A 20,000-nucleotide genomic window follows, 5' to 3' on the forward strand; every position below is an offset into this window, starting at 1 on the left:
CGGGACGTCGCCCCCGGGGCCCCCGGCCGGGGGGGGGGGGGGGGGGGGGGCTGGTGACCCCCGGCCCCATTCCGACTCCTTTCTCTCCTCAGGCAAGTCCCCACGTCCTCATCTGTGAGCCCAGGATAATCACAGTATTGCCTCCTGGGGGGGGCGGTGACGAGAGGGGAGGAACGAGGGCACGGGGCCCCCAGGCTCCTCCTGTCCTTCTCCTTAAGGGACCGCAAAGGGGGTGCAGTGCTGAGGGCCCGCCTGGGGGACACAGCTCCACCTTCCCCACTCCGTGGGCAGCACCAGCTTCCCAGGGAAACCTCCAGCCCTTGTCCCCGGCCTTCCACACACACGCCCGGCAGCTCAGAGGCAGCCCTACATGGGCGCGACGGGGGCCCTGGCTTCCAGCCCCGCTCCCTTTTGCAGAAACCCAATCCAGGCGGGAGGACGGCTGTCGCTCCCAAGGATTTAGGACCGTCACCTGGTGGAGCGGGAGGGCTCTCCGCCCTGACAGAATAAGTGGCTACATGCCGAAAGGTGACACCGTAAAGTGATACCGAGCCTGCAGAGAGGGCTGTATATTTTCTGAGCCTGCATGTGTGCGTGTTTTTCTTTCTGTCTTTGCTTCCTGGACTCCTCGTCCGTGGCTCCCCAATGACTTTATTGGATCGTCCAGGTCCAGATGTGGTTTTCTATCAGAAGGATGGGGCCCCTGGGCAGGGCCCAGGGATTGCCTGTGGAGGTGGTGATGGGGCGGGCGGGGGGTGGCATGGATGGACCAGGGCAGGGCTCAGTGTCAGACAGAGAGAGCAGGGTTTACATTTCTGCTCCACCCACTGAAAAGAGCGGATTCCTTCACACCTGCGGCAGGTCATGAAGGCTGCCACCATCCCTCGCGTGCCTGTCTGCCTCGCGTGTCCCCTCTGCCGTGTGACTTCGCCATTCTCATCCAGGGGAGGAAGTGTCTCTCTACTCTCCGGAATTGGGCTTGGCCGTGCGACCTGGGGACAGTTTGTTTGGCAGCAAAGCTAACTGATACACCGTGTCTCTGAAACTCAGCATCGTCTTTTAACTACACGTGGCTGCTTCCAGGCAGCCCCGGCACGCCAGGGACAAGAGCGTGAGCTGGCCCAGGCCTGGGGCCGTCCTCACGGGGCTTCCAGGTGAGGCAGGCTTTACATAAACAGTGCCGCCTGCTCTCACCTACGCCACCCCCCACCCCCAAGGCAGCAAGGAGGGCGGCAGCGTATTGCACAGGACAGACGGGACACCGGGACTCAGAGAAGGAGGGACTTGCTGGGGGTCTCGAGGGCTGCAGCTGGATGGGGCCTGGTCTGGGCAAGTTCACGCCCCTCTCGCATTCCCCCGCAAGAGGCCCTCATGCCCAGTGTCCCTTAGGAGGCTCCCGAGACTCCGTGACCCCTCATTTGTCCCAACAGTCAACGGGGACAGCGCTGTCAGCACCATCGCCCTGGGGCAGCGGGGAGGCCAGGCACGTGGAGCTCCACAGGGGGATGCAAGCTCGGTCGGTGGCCACACCCGTGCCGGCAGGACAGGAGGAGAGGGCACTCGGAGCTGCTCTGCCTGTGGTCACCCCCTTGCTCACAGACCTCCACGGTCCCCGTCACCCACGGGACACAGACTCAGCCACCCAGCCTGTTCCAGCCGTCTCTCAGGGCCCTGGGGTGACGGAGCCTCGCCAGGGCTCCCACGGTCCACACTCACACCCCACCCCCTGGGGACGGATGGCCTCCCCCGGTGCCGCCCGACCGTCACCTCCATGCAGAGGCTGTCCCCGTGGGCTGAGGAGTCACGCCCGGCCCCACCCCACCTGCTTTTCTTCACCCGTCCACCTGATGGGGTGTCACGTCACCCCTGCGAGCTCTGAGGTACAGGCGTGTCAGCTTTGTGCTTCCCCCCCGGCCCCGTGCCCAGACTCGCCCGGCCGGGGCCTCAGGACCCAGCCCTGCTCTCAGGGGGCGTGGGGCTTCCCACACTCGGTGCCGGCAGGACCCCGGAAAGCTGTGTGTGCTCCCTGCATGTGGGGGCCGCTCACGCAAGAGGCCGGGCCGCGAGACCCGGGGGGGCCGAGGCGGCTGCGGAAAGGGGGACAGGAAGCCCTCGGTGCACGCCTCCCGGGCGATGTGGATGGAGCCCGGCCTCTGGGGCTGATGGTGAGGGCGTCCCCAGCGGGCTGGGCCTGAGCGGGGCCGTGGAGCCCGGTCTCACGGGCCACCCGAGACAAAGCCCACCCCGGGTCCTCCCTTAGCTGGAGGAGGGGCCTCAGAAGGGACGGGGGGACAGACGGAGAGACAGACAGTTGAGTCTGGGTGAGCTCGGTGCCTTCGGAGGTTCGGCCAGCATCTGGCCAGGCTGGGGAGGCCGGTCTGGCAGCTGTGGGGACGGCAGCCAGCCCCGGAGAACCGCCACCCTGCACTGTTTTGTCACATCTCAGGTGGCAGGGTGGTGGGCGACCTCTTAAAGGCCCCGTGGGGATGGGGACGTGACCCCCAAGCCTGCCCCGCCCCCTGGCCCACTCTGCAGGGCGGCTCCCACCCCGACACGCAGGAGAAAAGCCTCGAGAAGACTCTTGACCACCGGAATGTAAATCCCTAGAAATATTTCTTGATACAATCTGCTAATTCCACTCCCACCTCAGCTGGGAAGCGCCGGGCACACCCTCGGGCAGGCGGCAGGCGCAGGAGACAGAGGGCTGCCGGGCTGGGGCTGGAGTTGCGGCCTCGGCCCTCAAAGTGCCCAGCGGGAGCCGGCTTATTAACGGCCTTCAACAAAGGCCGCAAAGGCTCGGGGTCCCCTTGCGCGGAGACCCCGCGGGGAGCCTTTCAACCCCCAAAGCGCTGCCTTTTAACTTGGCCTCCCCGGCAGGACAAACAGGGGAAGAAATTAGTCGTGGACGCGGCTGGATGTTTTGTAACTTGTCGTGTTGTCTCCCCGGAGCTGGTCTGGCCCCGGCAGCTTGTCCCCTTGACATTCAGAATGGATAACCTGAAGCAGGCCCCCGCCGGGCCCCCTCCCCGCCTTTTTAACTCTTTACAGGCTTCAAAAGACAAATCCCCTTTCTTGCATCTGAGCCTGGCCTCTGCAGGTGCCGGGGTTCTGAGCTGGAAAGCTGGGGTCGCCCACACTGCCCTCGTCCCTGGAAAGCTGTGGAGGTGGGCTGGGCGCGGGGCGGGGGGTGCTGGCTTGACCTCTGGGATGCGGAGACCCGGGGGAGCAACCTCAAACCCCTCGGTGCCAAGCCCCAGTGGCCTTGGGGGTCTATGCCAGTCTCCGACTCCCAGCAAGGCCTGCTCCCCAGACGAACCCAATTCAACGAGACAAAGGCGGGACGATCGGCCCAAATGCTCCAGGGCCATAACTTCCTACAGGCCGCAAGAGCGGTACTAAGAATTCTCCAGAAGGCGTGGGGGCCTTGGGCTCTGGAAGCCAGGCCTGCCGAGGGGTGGGGGTCGGCAGAGGCTGGCGACGCTTCAGCTCCCACTTTCAGCGGTCACCCTTGGGTCCCTGGTGCCCAGGGAGGGCGCCCCAGTGAAGGACGCTCAGGGAAGGCCCCGGCAGGAGCTCGGAGCTCCGGGCAGGCAGGGGTTAATGACACACGGCTGCTGTTGGCCGGCCCTGGGTCCCACTCCCCTCACAGAGAGCAGCCAGGTGACCTTCGAGGGGGCTGCCTCTGCTTTGGGAGGCTCTCCCAAGGCCAGTGGCCTCCTCCTGGCCTTCAGCTGTCCCCTCCCAAGGCCAGCGTGGGCTTGGCCCGAAGGAGGCCTGACCTCAGCCTGGCCCCGGAAGGCAGCCGAGCCAGGGAGCATATGCCTGCGTGTGCAAAGCTGCCGGACGGGAGAGCTGCCGACACACAAGGCTTCGCGAGCCCGCCGGCGCTCTCTGCAGATCATAAGCGACGGAGACGCTTTGTCCCGAGTGTCTAAATCTCGCGTGTCCAGTCGGCTTGGAAGGTCAGCTCCCTCGCCGTCTCCCGCAGCGGGAGCGTCTCCTTGCAGGCCTCAGCGAGGTCGGGGACCGAACCCCACGCTTTTGGTTCCTCCAGCCTGCAGGGAAACGGGGAGTCGGGAGCCAGCTGTGGGAGACTGAGGCTCGGTGTACCCCGCGAGGGGTACACGATGGGGATGGGACGTGCTGTGCGCGGCCTGGTCGTAGATCTGTGATAAGAGCTGGATCTGAGTTCATTTCCGTCTTTCTGTAACTGAAGATTATGGACAATTAGGATGCCTCCAGAGGTCACAGCCAAGCTGGGGCTGTTTGTTTCTCTGAAACCACACAGCCTCTGGCCCGAGGCTCTGTGCCTGGCAGCCCCAGCTTTGGTTGCTACCACCCGGCTTCGGACCCTGTGGCCACCAGACGAGGCTGCCGCCCACCAGGCAGCATCTTGATCGGGGGTGGCAAAACCATGAGGGTTCTCAGGCAGAGACAATTTTCCCGACTTCTTATTTCGGTTTGTGTTCCCCAGCTTCTGGGGACGCATGCGCCAGGGGTGACAACGGCGTTAACCGCCGTCACCTCTTGCGACGTCTAGACTCGTGCATTTGCAACCTCACGTCCATGGTCAAGAGGCACAGGCCTGCCAGCAACCCCGATTAGGAGACGCGCGAGTCCAGATGGGGGCGGTCAGCCCTGTATCCTAAGCCCACGGCTCCGAGGTGGCTGGCGGGGCCGGGCGCCACGGGGCCTCCCGCCCCCGCACGCAGTCAAGGCGGGGCGACAGCGCAATCGACACCTGCAAGGGGGCTGGAGCTTGGTCAGCACCAGGTGGACACCAAGACTCAGGGGGGTCCTAACAGCAGCTTCCCTTCCCCTGACGCCCAGGTGGCACTGGCCGGGTCACACGCCTGCACAAAGCCGCTCGGAGGGTCTCGGACGGCCCAGGCCGCGCGTGTGCTGCCGGAGCCATGGCTCCGGGTGGCCCCACGTTCCTCAGCGGTGAACGGTCAAGGGACGCCAAGTCCTGGAGCTGGCCGATCCCTGCCCTTCCTCCTTCTGGTCGCCCACGTCCCGGGGGCTGCTCCCCATAAAGCTCACGGGGGAGGTCGCGGGTCGGGGAGGCCTCCGTGAGTCAAAAGCACGGTGTGGAAACAGAGAGGAGGAGGAGGGGGCTTAGCCAGGCAGCACGGAGGCCAGGCCGGGCTGGGACCCCTCAGGGGCTCTCTCCGGCGGGCGGCCGGTGCCCAGTGGGAGGAGAGCGGGTGGGGGTGACGGCAGGCGACAGCAGGGAGAGGAAGGCGGGGGTCAGGAGGCGCTGGGGCTGAAGCGCTGCTCTGAGCCCCACCCTGGGTGCTGCGGAGTCCTCGAGGGTTCTAAGCCAGGCTGGGCAGGATGGCCTGTCCACCCGGGCTCATCTTGAGGAGGGATCAACCCCAGAGACGAGGCGCTGCCGGGGCCCCGAGGCTACACCCTTTCAACAGAGCAAAGCCAGAAGAAGTGCTTCTGCAGCAGACGTGCCCTTCCCAGCCAGAGAGCAAAGTTTAGTCCTTTCTCCAGGACCCCCGAAGTACCCCGATGCTGAGTTACTCCCTGGGGTGCCCTGCCCTCGAGGTCCTGGGCGAGCGGGTGTGGGGAGGGGTCCTCTGGCCCCAGGCCACCGGCAGGCTGCCCCTCACGATCCCTCACCCTCGGAGCAGGTTTCCTGTCTCCCTCGAACCCCCACATGGCCTCCCGAGGGAGGCCCCTCCATCCCCACGCTCTGCTCCTCTGAGGGCCTGTGTTCAGAACAAAATAAGAAGGCAGCCAGTAGGGCCTGAGGAACTTTCCTGAATACGGGAGGTGGGGGAGGGGACTGGGACTTCTGGAAACGCCCCTCCCCCAACACCAGGGCTCCTCCTAGCCCGGGGCCTGGAGGGGGGCCTGGGGGGGCCTGGGGGGCGGGGGCAGGTAATGCTCTGGGAGAAGGACAGGGAGAAGGGCGGAGAGTCAGGAGGGAGGGAGGAGGGGAGGGAGCGAGGAACTCTACCGTGGCCACCTCAGTCTCCTTTCTGCTGACTTTCTGATACTGGGCTTTTTGGAGAAACGGAGTATCCTGCAAATGGAAGGCCAGGCTGCAATCAGATGTGCCTGGTGGGCCAGCTGTTACTGCCCTCATTTTAGGGTGAGCCATGAGCTGACTTCCAACACCCTCCCCGCCAGACAGCCTTGACTATCGCCGAGGTGACCCAGAGCCCCGCAGCCCAAGGGACACAGTGCTGGGAAGAGCCCCTGCAGGGGTTGCTGTGTCTGTCTGCCCTGCTGGAAGTGAGAAGGAAGAGCGGGTGCCCTGCTCAGGCACCCCCCTCTCCTCCCACCCCTGGTCCATGTCTCCTAGACCTCAGGGCAGCGTGGTTTCCGGGGGGGCGGGGGCCACGGTCACCAGCTAGCAAGACCCTTTCTGCGGCTGGGGGCAGGGGCTCTGGCTGATCATTAACTCTTCCAGGACACGGTGCTGGAGTCTGCAGGCCTGCAGGGTGTGGGAGGCCCCACAGAAGGCCCAGCCGGCTTGGCCTGTCGATAATAGTACCACCCCCCCCGGTGACTGCCTACTCCGTGCTGGGAACTGTGTTCGCACCTCATGGGCACGAATTTCATTTAAGCTCATACGTGGCCCTGCAAGGGAGGGCCTGTGCTCCCCGGGTTGACCCTTAGAGAGAGTAAATGTCAAGCCTGAGAACACGTGCCTCGTAGGCGGTGGAGCAGGACGTGAACCCGGGCCCTGCACAGGGCGCTGCATGTATGGGGCTCCACGCCACCACCTTGAGGGGCCAGGCCGGAGCCCTTCCAGGAAGCCAGCCTAGGTCCCGACCAGGGGCCGTTAAAGCAGAAACCCACGTGTGTGGCTTCCCGATCCCCAGACTCCGACGGTGTCCTCCCTCGTGGTGGGGGGGGGGATCCCAAATGCCTCCCCCCCACCCCCCAGGCTCTCTTTCCTGTTGGCACAGTGACCGGGGCCGCTTGTGAGAGCAGCCCGGCCTCCCGCGCAGGCCCCCCCAGCCGCTCTGCGTTAAACGAGCAGCACAAAAGGGAATGAAACCCATCCTGCCCATCCTGGCTAGTCCAGGGCCCGTTGCCCATTCTGCATCTGAGGTCAAGACCTGCGAACTCATTCGGGAGCTGTATGTTGAGCTCCTACAGCGCGCCTGGCCTTAGGCCGGGCGTGATCCCTGGAAGTTGCTTACCATCCAGGACTTCGTTACCTCCGGCTCTGGGCTGCCTGCGGCTCCCTCTGAATACGGGAATAGAAATCGCGCCCTGGAGCCAGAACACCAGCGCCGGCTCCATTCACCGTGGGCCGCCCGGTTCCAGGAGAAGGGCCGCACCACCTGTGCCATCCGCAGCCCCCGCACTTAGCGAGAGCCCCACGTCTCGGGCAAGTCGGGGCCTGGTGGTGGGAAGCCCTCAGCTAAGATGTTCTGAGAGGGCAGGGAGGGGAAAGCCAGCAGGCCCTGCGGAACTGAGGCTGTTTGCGCCGACGCTACTTGGCCCTGGGACCGAAGACAAGGCTGTCTGCGGAGAAGGGACACTCAGAGGTTCCCGGGTGGCCACCACGCACGTGGCACTGCCGACCACTGGGCTGCCTTTGACCACCGTGGCTCAGCGGGCCAGCCGCGTAGCTCCACCACCAAAACCATCCCTCCCGGGGTGGGTGTGTGTGTGTGTGTGTGTGTGTGTGTGTGTGTGTGTGGCCCAGATGAGCTGTGATGCGTCTGAGGAAGCCGAGGGGGGTCCTCAGCTTCACACCTGTCTCCTGCTTCTTCTCCAGCAGGAGACCCGCCCGAGCCCGACCCCGAGAGGGGGCACAGATGGCTTCGGGGTTATTTACGACCACCCCAAATGTGAAAAATTGTAAGTGATACAAATAGCAATTAACGTGGGCCTAGCAACCAAGACAAACGAGGTGGGTGAGAAATAGGGGGTCTGACCTCCACGGGCTGGGTCAGCCCTGACGACAGAGCTGGTCCTGGCACTCCCAGCATACGAGAGGTCAAAGGCAGGGCGCGGCCCCCGGGTGGCTTAAACCCTCTGAAATTTGCTTTTACGGGAGGGAATTAATCCCGAAGCTGCAGGCCTGAGGTTGTCAGGGAAGCCCTGTTTTATCTCAGGTAATCAAGCCCCCAATTTGTCCCTTGGGTAAAAGGGCAGCCTCTCCCCCACCATCCGTTACAGCCAGAGGGATTGCGAGGCGACTCCGGGACTGTTCAGTGCTTTGCATCAGCCTGGTTTCTGACCCGGCCGGCCCCTGCCCACTCAATCACTGGAGCCTGGGCCCCCGCGGCGACTCCCCCAGTCCAGGAGGCCGGTGGCTTTCAGGTGCACACGAGGCTTCAGGAAAGCGTGGGGCCACCCTAGCCGGTCAACCCCCACGGGTAGGTCTGTCCGGAATGTGGCCAGAGGGACAGAGTGTGATATGGGGGTGCCCCGGGAGGGCTCCCTGGCACCCGAGCCAGCACCCGCTCCCCACAAGAGAGGTCCTTCTGGATCTGACTGCTGGCGTGGTCACGAGCTCCGAAGGCTGGCGGGGTCCGGGGAGGGATGGGAGTCTCCTGCACGAGACCCCAGGAGGGGTGGGACAGAGGAGGCAGGCTTGGGTCCGGGTCTGTCTCGGGGTGCGGCGGCCCCCAGCCCACACCCACAGCTGGGACCACGGCCCCCGGCCGCCTTCCTCTCCCTGGGCCTCACGCACAGCAGGTGCCGGTGGGTCCCAGAGCGCCTGCCGGCCCCCGCCTCACCCTCCCCGCTTTCCCTCCTGTAAGCCCTGCCTAGGCCTGGCTGCGGCGCTTTCTGCCTGGGCGGCTGCGGGAGAGTCCCCCCCCGGTCTCCCCTCCAGCCCCCCACTGGCCACCGGAGGGGTCTGCCAAGCTGCAAAGCCGGCCCTGCCCCACCTCCCCGCTCGCCCAGGATAAGGCCTCTCAGGCGTGGGCTCCCCTGAGCTCTCCAGGGAGCCCTGACCCCTGGGAGAGGCGCGGGACTGAACCCCACTGGCCACTCTTCGGCTGCGGGGCTTGGGGTGGGTGGGCAAGCATCTCTGTGCTGGGGGTCCCGGTCCGTAGGTCCGGGCTGGTGCCGAGAGCCTGCTGGGATGCGAGGGCCCGGCAGGCCCGCTCGGTGTCACTCAGTGTCGTGACTGACTGCTGGCCCGCCCGCCCCCTCCTCAGGGACCCAGCCCTGGGGTCCCCACCCGGAGCGTCAAGATGCTGACAAGCCAGAGAACACATGTCGCGAGGGGACCAGGCCTCGGGTCCCAGGACTGGGACTCTTTGGGATAGGCACGTCCGTCCACATCGCTGCCTTGCCCGAGGAAGAAATGCCACAGCTTGGAAGCTGATGGCGGGACTCCTCAGCTGGGCCTCGAGACCCTCTCCCACCTGGCACTGCCCCGGCCTCGAGATCCCCGGGGCATCCAGAGCCCAGGCACACCGGCTGGGCCGGCCCCTTCACCTGCCACGCCTTGGCCTGCGCTGTGCCGTCTCCTCCTTAAGAAAAGGAACCATCTCTGTGAAGCCTCGAGTGACCCTCCTCCCCCGACCTGTCCGCCTAACACTTGCGGCTCCCACAAGCTCCTCCATCCACACAGAGCCTGCACGACGTCAGAGACACAGGGACACAGAGACGGGGAGGGGCAGAGAGCAGGCCTCCTCCCCACCGATGACAGAATGGCGGTCCCACTACCCTCCCTCCACCAGAACGCTCAGACCCAGCAGTGGAGCCACGTGAGGAAGGCTCGAGACCACGGCCCCAGCAGGCAGGAGCTCGCAACACATGCCTTGCCTCTCAGGAGCCGGGGAGGGCGGGCAGGGGCCAGGCAGGGCCTGACCTCGGGGCCCCGGCTGCGTGAGGGGAGTGGGCCTGACCCGGTCAGGGGCAGAGTGCTAGAATGCTCCATCTGCCTTATCCCCGCTGGTGAAGCAGGACCTCTCCAGCCGGGGCACCAGTGGGACCACGCCTGTCGCGGCCCCGACCACGGGGGAAAGCTCAGCAAGGAGGCCTCTGCCCGCGGCTCCGGCCCAGAGACGCTCCGGCATCCAGGCCGCCCTCTCTCTGCAGAGACTCCTGTGGGGCCGGGGGCGCCCCCAATACACCCCCGAGAGCTCCCCAAGTGAGTGGGGACCGAGTGGGACCCAGAGAACAAAGGCACGGTGGTAAGCAGCACGCTGGGCCGTCGCGTCTGCAGGGCCGGGCTCTGAGTGGGTGTTTGCCCATCTGGAAGCAATATTGCAGTAATGTAAGACGGCCAGAGTACGGGATATTCTCTGAATACGTGAACTCTACAGCGAGGAATATGGATTTAATGGATAATCTTACCGGCAGCCAAAAGAGCCCGGATTCCTCCCTGGGCCTTCACCCTGCACTTGGCCCCACCACAGCCCAGCCCAGCCAGGGGCCAGCAGCGCCTGTGGCCACGGCCTCCAGAAACAGAGCTGACCCACGATCTGAGCTCACTTTTTTCTCCCATCGGGTGGGAGCGGCGTGGTGGTGGGGGGAAACGGAGACCCGCTCCGGGAGCAACATGGGTTCCCTGTCCTTGAAACCCCGTTTACAGGGAGGAAAGAAAAGTTGAAGAAAGTAAAACAGAAGTGGGGGAGTGGTGATTGATTAAAATCTACAATGGCTACGACTTGCTCTGGAGTCTGGGGGAGAAGAAATCATTTCTCTAGCTCTTCCCAACTGAATCGAGCTGGAATAATAAAATAAAACAATAAAAACCACAGCGGAAAAGATGACTGGAGCGTTTTTATGGCGAGCGGCAGGGAAGAGCCCAGAAGGGCCGATGGAGAGCGCGAACAATGTGATTCAGGGAACGTCTCCAGCAGGCGGGAGGAGGAGCGGAATGCAGGTCCGGCTGGCCCCGGGCGCCAGGAGGAGCGGGGGCTCCCCACACTCAGTCCACGGAAGCCGAATCTCAGGCAGGGTCCTGGCTGCTCTCTGGGATCTCGTTCAGAGGCTCATTAATCCCTCCCGAACGAAAAATCCCCAAACACCAAACGCTTCGTGCCGCGGTTCACATCACAGGGAGTCTTTCGCCGGCCGCCTCCTGGGCGCCCGGTGCCAAGCGGTGGGCCCACACGGCGAGGCCTCCGGGTCATCATCCACACCAGGACTGTCCTCCCCACCCTCTTTACAGCTGGGGGTCGTCCGGGGAGCTGCCCTTGCTCTGACAATGGCCTCACAGGGAGGCAGGGGTGGGAGTCCCTCCGTTCTCCCCGTAGCCTCCTTCCCGTGTCCCGCCCAAGACTCTCAAGGAGCCAGTGTGCAAGCGCCCTGCCAGGAGCCTGCGAGAAAGTCACGTGTGGGAAAGGCTCCGGAGCCCCACGGCTCTGCTTCCCCGCCACGGGGTGTGGCTGCGGATGGCCAAGGCAGGCCTGAGGCGGGGGTGCTCACGGGGAGGCCCCCACCTCGACCCCATCTGCCCATTTGAACGGAAGCCCCCAGAGCTTCTCCACCCACCCCTGACTCACGAGGTGCGGGTGAGGCTCTGAGTCTGGCATGCGGGCCTCGGGACTCCAGTCCACACGCTTTTGTCTGGCCTGGTGCCCTGGGCGCTCTCTGCCCCTCAACCCTTCACTGTGATTACAGGGAGCCCTGCTCTGAGCCTCCCCACAGCCTTGGGGGGCTGCTGGCGAGCACAGTATCCCACTCTGGCCCCAGCCCCCCGCCATCCTGTAATGACCTCCTTGAGGCCGGCCAGCCCAGGTGGGAGCAGGCAGGGAGCACTGGTGTCCATCCACTCCACACTGCGGTCCCCAGGCTTAGCAGAGGGCGAGGTACACAGAAGGCGCTCAATAAGTGCAGAATGAACAGACAAACGAGGGCAGTGAGTGATATTCACGGCTTAAAGAAGGCACGGGCACAAAGCCCCTCCCCAGTTCCCAAAGGAATCATAAACCATCACTTCCTCGGACGTGGTCCCCTTCCTTCCTTTCTGGCGGTCAGGGAATCCAGGGAGTGTTCCCCCCGTCTCCCTCCTCCACCCCCCCCCCCACCCCCAGTTACAGACGGAGAGAGAGACCCAGTGAGGCCGGGCATACAGCTGGCAGCTATCCAATTTGGTCCACACAGCTTGGCCCAGCCCCATCCAAGGGGACAGACACAGGTGAGCAGGTGAGCAGCCCCAGCTCCCTGCCACTGGCTCCAGGCAAGCTCGCCATGAGCTGACTCTGGACCTCCCCTCAAAGGCACCCTCCTCAGAAGCAGTGCCAGGACCCTCCCCTCTAGGGCTGCAGACTGGATTTGAGACCCTTGAGTTGAAAGGAAATATGAAAAATTAAATTCCTTTTATAAGCTGCCAAAGTCCTGTTTCCCTGGCGGTGAGGCCCCAAGATGCCTCACTTGGTATTTAGGACTGTTTATCAGTCGTGGGGACTTGCGATAAAACGACTTGCCTGGGAAACAGTTCAGTGATTCCTGCAGACCTTCCTGGGGTTTCCACACCCTGTGCCCAGTCTTGGGGTGCCTTGTGGGTAAGATGGTGGAGCCACTCGGGCCTCAGGGAGCCGCAGTCTGGGGGTGGCATTCACACTTGGCAGAGGATCACTGAGGCATGTAAAGGTGCCCTACAAGGGCCATGGGAGCACGAGGGGTGACTCAGGGAACCGGCCAGGGCATGAGGAAGCTCCCAGAGAGGGGAGGAGAGCGCATGCCCCAGGCAGGAATGCAGGGTGTGCAGACGTGCACCCGGGCAACACTTTGGGCACTGCCACCAGATGACACCACGAAGAAACATCGCTGGAGCCCAGAGACAGGGGCCTCGAGGCCTGGAGCAGTGGGGAGGCTCCAGGGAGGATGGGCCTGGAAGCTAGGCAGGACCAGTGGGTGGGAAGGAAGCATGGCTGCTGGTCACGGTCGCACAAAATCCCGCAGGATCAACCGAAGAAGTGTAAAAGTTACACTCTGAAAACTATGAGACGTTCTTGAAAGAAATGAGAGAAGATCTAAATAAATGGAAAGACATCTCCGGATCATGGACCGGAAGACTTAACACCGTTGAGATACCAGTACTCCCCCAGTTGATCTACAGCTTCAGCGCAATCCCTCTCAGAATCCCAGCTGGCTTATTTGCAAAAATTGACAGGCCAATCCTAAAACTCACATGGAAATTCAAGGGACCCAGAACAGCTAAACAATCCTGAAAAAGAAGAACAAGGTTGGAGGACACACACGTCTCGATTTCAAAACTTGCTACAAAGTTATGGTGATCAAGGCACTGTGGTACTGGCGTAAAAACAGACATACAGATCAATGGACAGAACTGAGAGTCCAGAAATAAACCCATACATTGGTGGTCAATTGATTTTTGTTAAGGGTGCCCAAGACCACTCGATGGGGAAAGAACAGTCTTTTTAACAAACGGTGCTGAGAAAACTAGACATCTACACGCCAAAGAATGAAGCTAGACCCCTACCTCACACCATATACAAAAATTAACTCAGATGGATCCCAAACCTACATGTAAGAGCAAAAACTATCAGACTCTTAGATGAAAACACAGGGATAAATCTTTGTGACCTTGGATTTGCATACTGTTACTTAGACATAAGACTAAAAACACAAGCGACAAAATAAAAAAGTAGGTAGGGCTTCCCTGGTGGCGCAGTGGTTGAGAGTCCGCCTGCCGACGCAGGGGACGCGGGTTCGTGCCCCGGTCCGGGTAGATCCCACATGCCGCGGAGCGGCTGGGCCCGTGAGCCACGGCCACTGGGCCTGCGCGTCCGGAGCCTGTGCTCCGCAACGGGAGAGGCCACAGCAGTGAGAGGCCCGCGTACCGCAAAAAAAAAAAAAAAAAAAAAAAAAAAAAAAAAAAAGTAGGTAAATTGGACTTCATCAAAGTTTTAAAGTTTTGAGAGCCAAAGGACACCATGGAGGAAGTGAAAAGACAACCCAAAGATGAGAGAAAATGTATCTGACAAGGGACTTGTATCTAGACTACTTCAAGAACTCGAATTACTCCATAATAAAAAGATAAATGACCCAACCAAAAAAATGGGCAAAAGATCTAACTAGGCATTTCGTAAAAGAAGATATACAAATGGCCAATAAACACATGCAAAGATGCTCGATATCATTAGCCAACAGGGAAAGGCAAATCAGAACCACCATGAGCTATCACTTCACACCCTCTAGGATGGCTAAGATGAAAATGAGAGTCAGTAAGAAGCGTCGAGCAGGATGCGGAGAAATCAGAGCCCTCGTACGACGCTACTGGGGACAGAAGATGGCGCAGTCACTTTGGAAAACAGTCTCACAAGGTTAACCATCGGGCGCCCTTATGACCCGGCAATTCCACTCCTCCGTGGATACCTGAGATAAATGAAAATACATGTCCATAAAAAAGCTTGTACCCGAATGTCCATGACAACATTATTCACAATAGCTGAAAAGTGGAAACAGCCCAAATGTCCATCAGTGGATGAATAAATAAATATGGTGTGGTCCAGCCAAAAAACGGAGTATTATTTGCCCATAAACAGGAATTAAAGCACTGACACAGGCTACAACATGGATGAATGTTGAACACATAATGCTCAGTGAAAGAAGCCAGTCACAAAAGACCATATATCGTAGGATTCCCTTCACATAAAATATCCGGAACAGGCAAATCCCCTACAGACGCAAAGTAGATGCGTGGCTGCCCGGGCTTGGGGAGTGGGAGGGAATAGGGAGTGGCAGCCAGAGGAGGCGGGGTTTCTTTTCGGGGTGCTGAACATGTCCTGGAACTAGCGGTGATGGTTGCACAACTCGGAACATACTAAAAACCATTGAGTCGTACATTTTAAATGCGTGAATTGTCCGACATGTGAATTCTATCTCAATAAAGCTATTAGGAAAACAAAAATCACAACCAAGGAACCACCACACAAACAACCTTGCAGGACGCTGGCGCCCGAGCAGGCCCCGAGGGCGGCACCCCCAACTCCGGGCTGCCCCTGAGTGTGGCGGGGCCCAGGAAGCCCCCCCTACCCGCGTCGTGCTACACGGCTCCCAGGTTGGATATTTCTCATGGTGAGGGCCCAGGAACAGGGAGCCAGGAGTCCTCAGCAGCTGGGGTGGGGGTGGGGGGGCCTGGAAGCCGTGCAGCAGAGACAGAGGCTCCCACGCCCCAGGGCCAAGCTGACGTGACTAAAGCTAAACAGACCCCATGCCACAACGGGGTTACAGTAATTCTGTGCAGCGCGCGGAGCCCCTCGCCAGCGATGGCAGCCGTGGGGAGGGGCGGGGGAGCAGGCAGCCCCAAAGGTAATTTGCACACGGAGTTTATAAGGCCCCTCAGCTCTTTTAAACATATGCTTCTCTGATTATAAACAGCTGATGGCTCACAAGATTCAGATTTTCCAGCAAGGCTTCCAAAAAAAGATTACACTCCAAGCAGAGAAAGGTGACCGGGTGCTTTTCGCCGTGGACGTAAATCCAACCATGTTCTCCAGCAGCTGGCCTGCCCCTGTTGCCAGGCTCCGAGCATGTCACATCTGTAAAATGTTTGCGGCCATCGACATGTCTTGAGAAGGGCTTTGGCCCCGGCCGTGGGCCTGGTGGCGGAGAACGGGGGTGAAGGAGATGGAGCCCCCATCTCAGACTGGGTCCTCTGCTTCCTCAGAGCTGAGGCTTCGTGAGCCTTCACCTCCTGCCTTCAGACCTGGGTCCGGGGCTGAAACTGGAGGCCACCGGCCACCCCGTGCCCCTCAGAGGCCCCTGCGCCGACCCCCCTGGGGGGATGCTGCCTGTGCCTGGGCTGACTCCATTTTCCGCCACCCCACCCTCCCCGGAGATCCGGGGTACACTGAAGGGAAGTTACAAAGGAAAAAGAGGAGCACGGAGCTAGACAGAAATGCCAGCAGAGACCCATCGCCCACATGAGACCCCGACCCCGACGCATCGCCTGGCCTGGTTCTGCTCTGCTGCCCCTGTGGTTGGCATCGGGCCGCAGACCCCGGAAAGGAAAGGATTCTGCTGAGAACCTGTCCACGGCGAGTCTTGCTCAGTGCCTGCTCTGAAGCCCGTTTGGGCCGAGGGGCTGGGGGTCCTCCCCCTGCTGAGGAGGGGTCGTCTGAGGCCTCCCCAACTACGTCAAAAAGAATGTCATGGTCAAGTGGAATGGTTAACGAGCGGGGGTGCTGGGGTCCCCAGTCCTGGTCGTCTGTTGGGGGAGTCTGGCTCCAGGGGCCCGGCAGCGCCTCCCCCACTGGGCACACGTGGGTTCGGCACCCAGGAGGCCAAATGGGGACCAAGGCACACCTGCCCTCTTGTCCAGGAAGTGCTGTGTCCATGACTGGGCGGCCGTGCAAGCAGGGCCGTGTCCTGAGGCCGAGTGGTGGAGAGGGAAGGACAGACAGACAGAGCCCCTGATGCCAGGCTCCAAAGCCGGGCTCCGGCACCTGTTGCCTGTGTGACGCCTGGCAAGTCCCTTGGCCTCACTGTGTCTCAGTTCCCCGTCTCCACGGCGGGCTGCGATAGGATTAAATGAGCTATGGTCATAAAGCCTCTAGAACTGGGTCCGACAGAGTGACCACCGCAAGCTGCTGGTTTGGTTAATACCGAACTTCCTACGTGGAGGGGCCCCGGCCGCACCCATCCGTCACCCTGCTGGGTTCAGGCCGCTCTGAGAGCCTCACTGGGGCTCCCAGGTGGACACGCAGTTGGATGGCCCACAGCACCAGCCCGCGGGTGAGGCCTCGGAGGCAGGGGCTGCCCGGTGAGGTGGAGGCTCGGTCCCCAGGTGGGGTCTGTGTCCAGGCAGGCACGTGCCTGGCTTCCAGGGGCTCTAACGAAATCTGGGCCCCTCCCACCACTTCTGCCTTTTGTTCCAAGTGGACGGTCACGGAGCAGACATGATCCGGCCAGAAAGTGCTGGCCTTTCCCAAAGACCCAGGGAGAGCAGAAAAATGGGAGGGGGCTTCAGTGCCCCTGTCCACCCACACAGGGCACCCCCCCCCCCGTTCCCCCAGTGTTCCTGCTCCCCTTTCTCTGTGGCTGACCGATGAGATGGCCATCGATGTCCGTGGCACAGAAAACACAACTGGGGCAGAGCTGGCTGTCAAGCCTCCTCCCGGGCCTCGGTCCCGTGAGAACCCTCAGTGTGGGACAGACGTCAAGGAGTTCTGGGTCCGTCCTCCGGCCCACAGGCCACAACCAAGGAACAGGAAGCTATACCCACGGGAAGCGAAAGGACCGATGTGCAGGTCCACTGCTGGCCCCCGAGGGCGGGGCACCAGGAAAGGAGGAGGGAAGGGAGAATGGCCACAAGAGCGTGGGGCCCCCGCCAGCCCCAGGCTTGTGCCCCACAAGGCAGGCTGGGGTCAGACCCGCTCAGGTGAGAAGGCACCATAGCGACCCGGCCCCCTGAGGTCCGGGTGCCCTGGAGGCTGCCTGGAGAGGTGGGGTCCCTGGTCGCCAGCCTCAGGAGAGGCCAGCACCGCCCTTCATCCCACCTGTGTCCTAAAGACCTGGACTTGGATGTCCTCCGGGGGAGAAAAAGTCACCGGTTACAGTTGCTGGATTACACTCCAGCTGTTGGCTTCTCCCCACCGCAAGCACAGTGTCACAAAGTCACCCCCCCTGCTCAGATTCTGACAGCTTTTCTGCTGCCCGGGAGACCACCCACTGAGTTGAGATCGCTCACCTCTGTGAGTGGCACCTGCACAGGGTGCGGTTCCCTTGGGCACCCCGGGCTAACTAAGAGCCACTGGCCTGGAGGCAGAATGCAAATTCCGAGAGAAAGCAGAAATATGACTCGCGTGCCTGGGGCACAGATACTGCTGTCCGGTCACAGCACCCTTTCTCCCCGGGCCCAGATACCACATTCCTGGAAGCCATCAACCACCGGCAAAGCTGGCAGGCAGGCTGAGCCCTCCTTGCTACCCCTGTCAAGGGTCAGGCTGAACCTGGCAAGGGTCTCTTGGGAGGCTGGAGTCAAGATGTTGGCCAGGGCTACAGTCCTCAGATGGCTTGACTGGGACTGGAGGATCCACTTCCGAGATGGTGCACACTCATGAGGCTGTTGGCTGGAGGCCTCGGTTCCCCACTGAGTGGACCCCTCCACAGGGCTGCTTGAGCGTCCTTACAACGTGGTGGCCAGTTTCCTTCAGAGTCGTTGATCCCAGGGAGAGAAAGTGAGGAGGAAGCTGCACGACTGGCCTTGAAAGTCATACCGTGTACCTTCCGCCAGTTCTGTTTGTCAGAAGCAGGCCACTAAGTCCAGACCAAAATCAAGGGGAAGGAAATGAGCTCCACCTCTCGAAGGGAGGAGTCTCAAAGACCTCATGGACAGGTCTTAAAACCAAACAGCCGCGTGGTACCCGAGTCAGACGGCCCTTTCTTCTCACTCCTGTCTTTCTTGTCCAAATTCCATGCAGAGCCCCCTCACAGCCAATCACCTTGTACCCACTGCTCACCAGAGGCCTGGTGGGTTTCACCGCAGCCGCCTCGCTCTTCACCAGCACAGAGCTGAGGATACAGTGGACTCTCTGCAAATATCTGTCCTCACCACAAATATCAGTGGAGGGCCCTGCAACGTTTAAAAAACAATCTATGACCACCAGGGCCACGCGGATGGGACTTCCTGTTAGAAAGCACATTTCCCAGAACTTGAGAGATCATTGAAAACACTTTCCGGGGTGGCCTTGGCACTGCCAATGTCCTCAAAGGCCCCGGGCCCACCCAACCCGAAGGGCTCGGAGCTTAGGCCTGAGCGATGGCTGTGGAAATGGCAGGCCGGGGCAGGAAGTGGGGGCAGACACGCTCTGGGACGGATGCACCGTGGGAAGAAACTGCCTCTGGAAGGTAGCGATAAAAAAGGCTCTGTAGGCGATGGGTCTGGCAGGGCCCGGCTCACTTTGCTCTCCCACCCCCCATGCCTGGCATGCAACCAGGCCTCAAGCAGGTGCCCAGGAGACAGCTGCCGAGTTAACCCACACCGAAGCAGGGGCTCTGGGAGAATCGGGGTTGGCTAATCAAGGCTTGGCCGTGCAATGCGCAAACACACACACACACACAGCACAGCTGCCCTCTCGACGGGAAGCGGCCCACACCCCACGCTGCCACTCATCGGGACCTCCTGGACTCGAGACACCCCCCCCCCCCCCCCACCATCCGGCATCACGTTCTCGCTGACGCCCGTTCAGGAAAGCTAATCTGCCGGTGCGGGGAGGCCGGGACTGACCCCAACGCAGCATGATTGTCTAAGGGCGCTCCCCCCGTGATTCCATTCCTGTCTTCTTCTTGGAGAAGGGGTGCTATGGGGGCCCAAGAACGGCCTGGAATCGGGAGGCGCAGGACCCACGCCAGTCACGCTTGCGCCCCGCCCAGGCCTCGGCCAGCTGGGGTGGGGACGGGTACCACAGACAGCTGGGTACCCGTGGAGTGACAATGTGCCAGGGCCGTGGGATCTCTCCGCAGCTGGGGGGTGGGGGGGGGACGACTGACGCACGTACACAGGTTTCTTAACGTCGTCCAGTGGACCCTTAACCTGCCCTCCAAACCCATCCTAGGGTTACCTGAAGCTCGTCCTTGGCCTTGCCAGGGAGTCCTCCCAAAGCTGCCTCCCGCGGGGGCCCGGGCCTGGCTGTTTCTTTCACCTCCACGGCCACCAAGGCTGCCAAGGCTCCTGCCCCGCTCGCTGGGCCATGGCGAGGCTCCCCACGGCCCTCCTGGGCCCCCTTGCCTCCCCGCCCCCTCCGGTTCTCTCTCCATTTGGCAGCCAGAGTGATCTTTCCAGAAGGGAGATCTGATCCTCACCCCCCCGCCCCCCCAGACCTCCCAGAGACGCCCCAGCACCGCACTTCAACCCCACCACGGCCTGCAAGGCCCAGGACCCGAGCCCGCCAAGCTCTGAAGCGGGGAACACAAGGCAGGGAGCCTGGGGGTACGGAGCTGGGGGCGGCTCCGTGGGGGTCACAGAGCCCTCAGCAGGGACAGCTGCGGTGGCGTGTGTCGTACGCAGCGTGAGCGCAGCACGGAGAAGGACCAAGGAGAGGCCACCGGCTGCCGGGGACACGGAGACCGTGGGCGCCGACGGCCGGGGC

At 61.8% G+C, this 20,000-nt stretch overlaps 1 protein-coding gene across 2 annotated transcripts in view; it reads right to left on the bottom strand.

The window, feature by feature from the left end:
• KCNQ1 (potassium voltage-gated channel subfamily Q member 1) overlaps positions 1-20,000 on the bottom strand; it is a 364,341-nt gene that overhangs the window by 124,697 nt on the left and 219,644 nt on the right. The window contains exon 12 of one of the 2 annotated variants that reach the window (XM_028478569.1): positions 3,831-4,210. The exons of the other annotated variant lie outside the window; for it this stretch is intronic. Coding sequence (XP_028334370.1) covers positions 3,964-4,210 — 247 coding nt within the window. The 3' untranslated portion in view covers positions 3,831-3,963. Of the gene's footprint in view, positions 1-3,830; positions 4,211-20,000 lie in introns of those variants that run through there. 2 annotated transcript variants of the gene reach the window in all.

Source organism: Physeter macrocephalus, chromosome 18, assembly GCF_002837175.3.
Source record: "Physeter macrocephalus isolate SW-GA chromosome 18, ASM283717v5, whole genome shotgun sequence".
Classification (NCBI taxonomy): Eukaryota; Metazoa; Chordata; class Mammalia; order Artiodactyla; family Physeteridae; genus Physeter; species Physeter macrocephalus.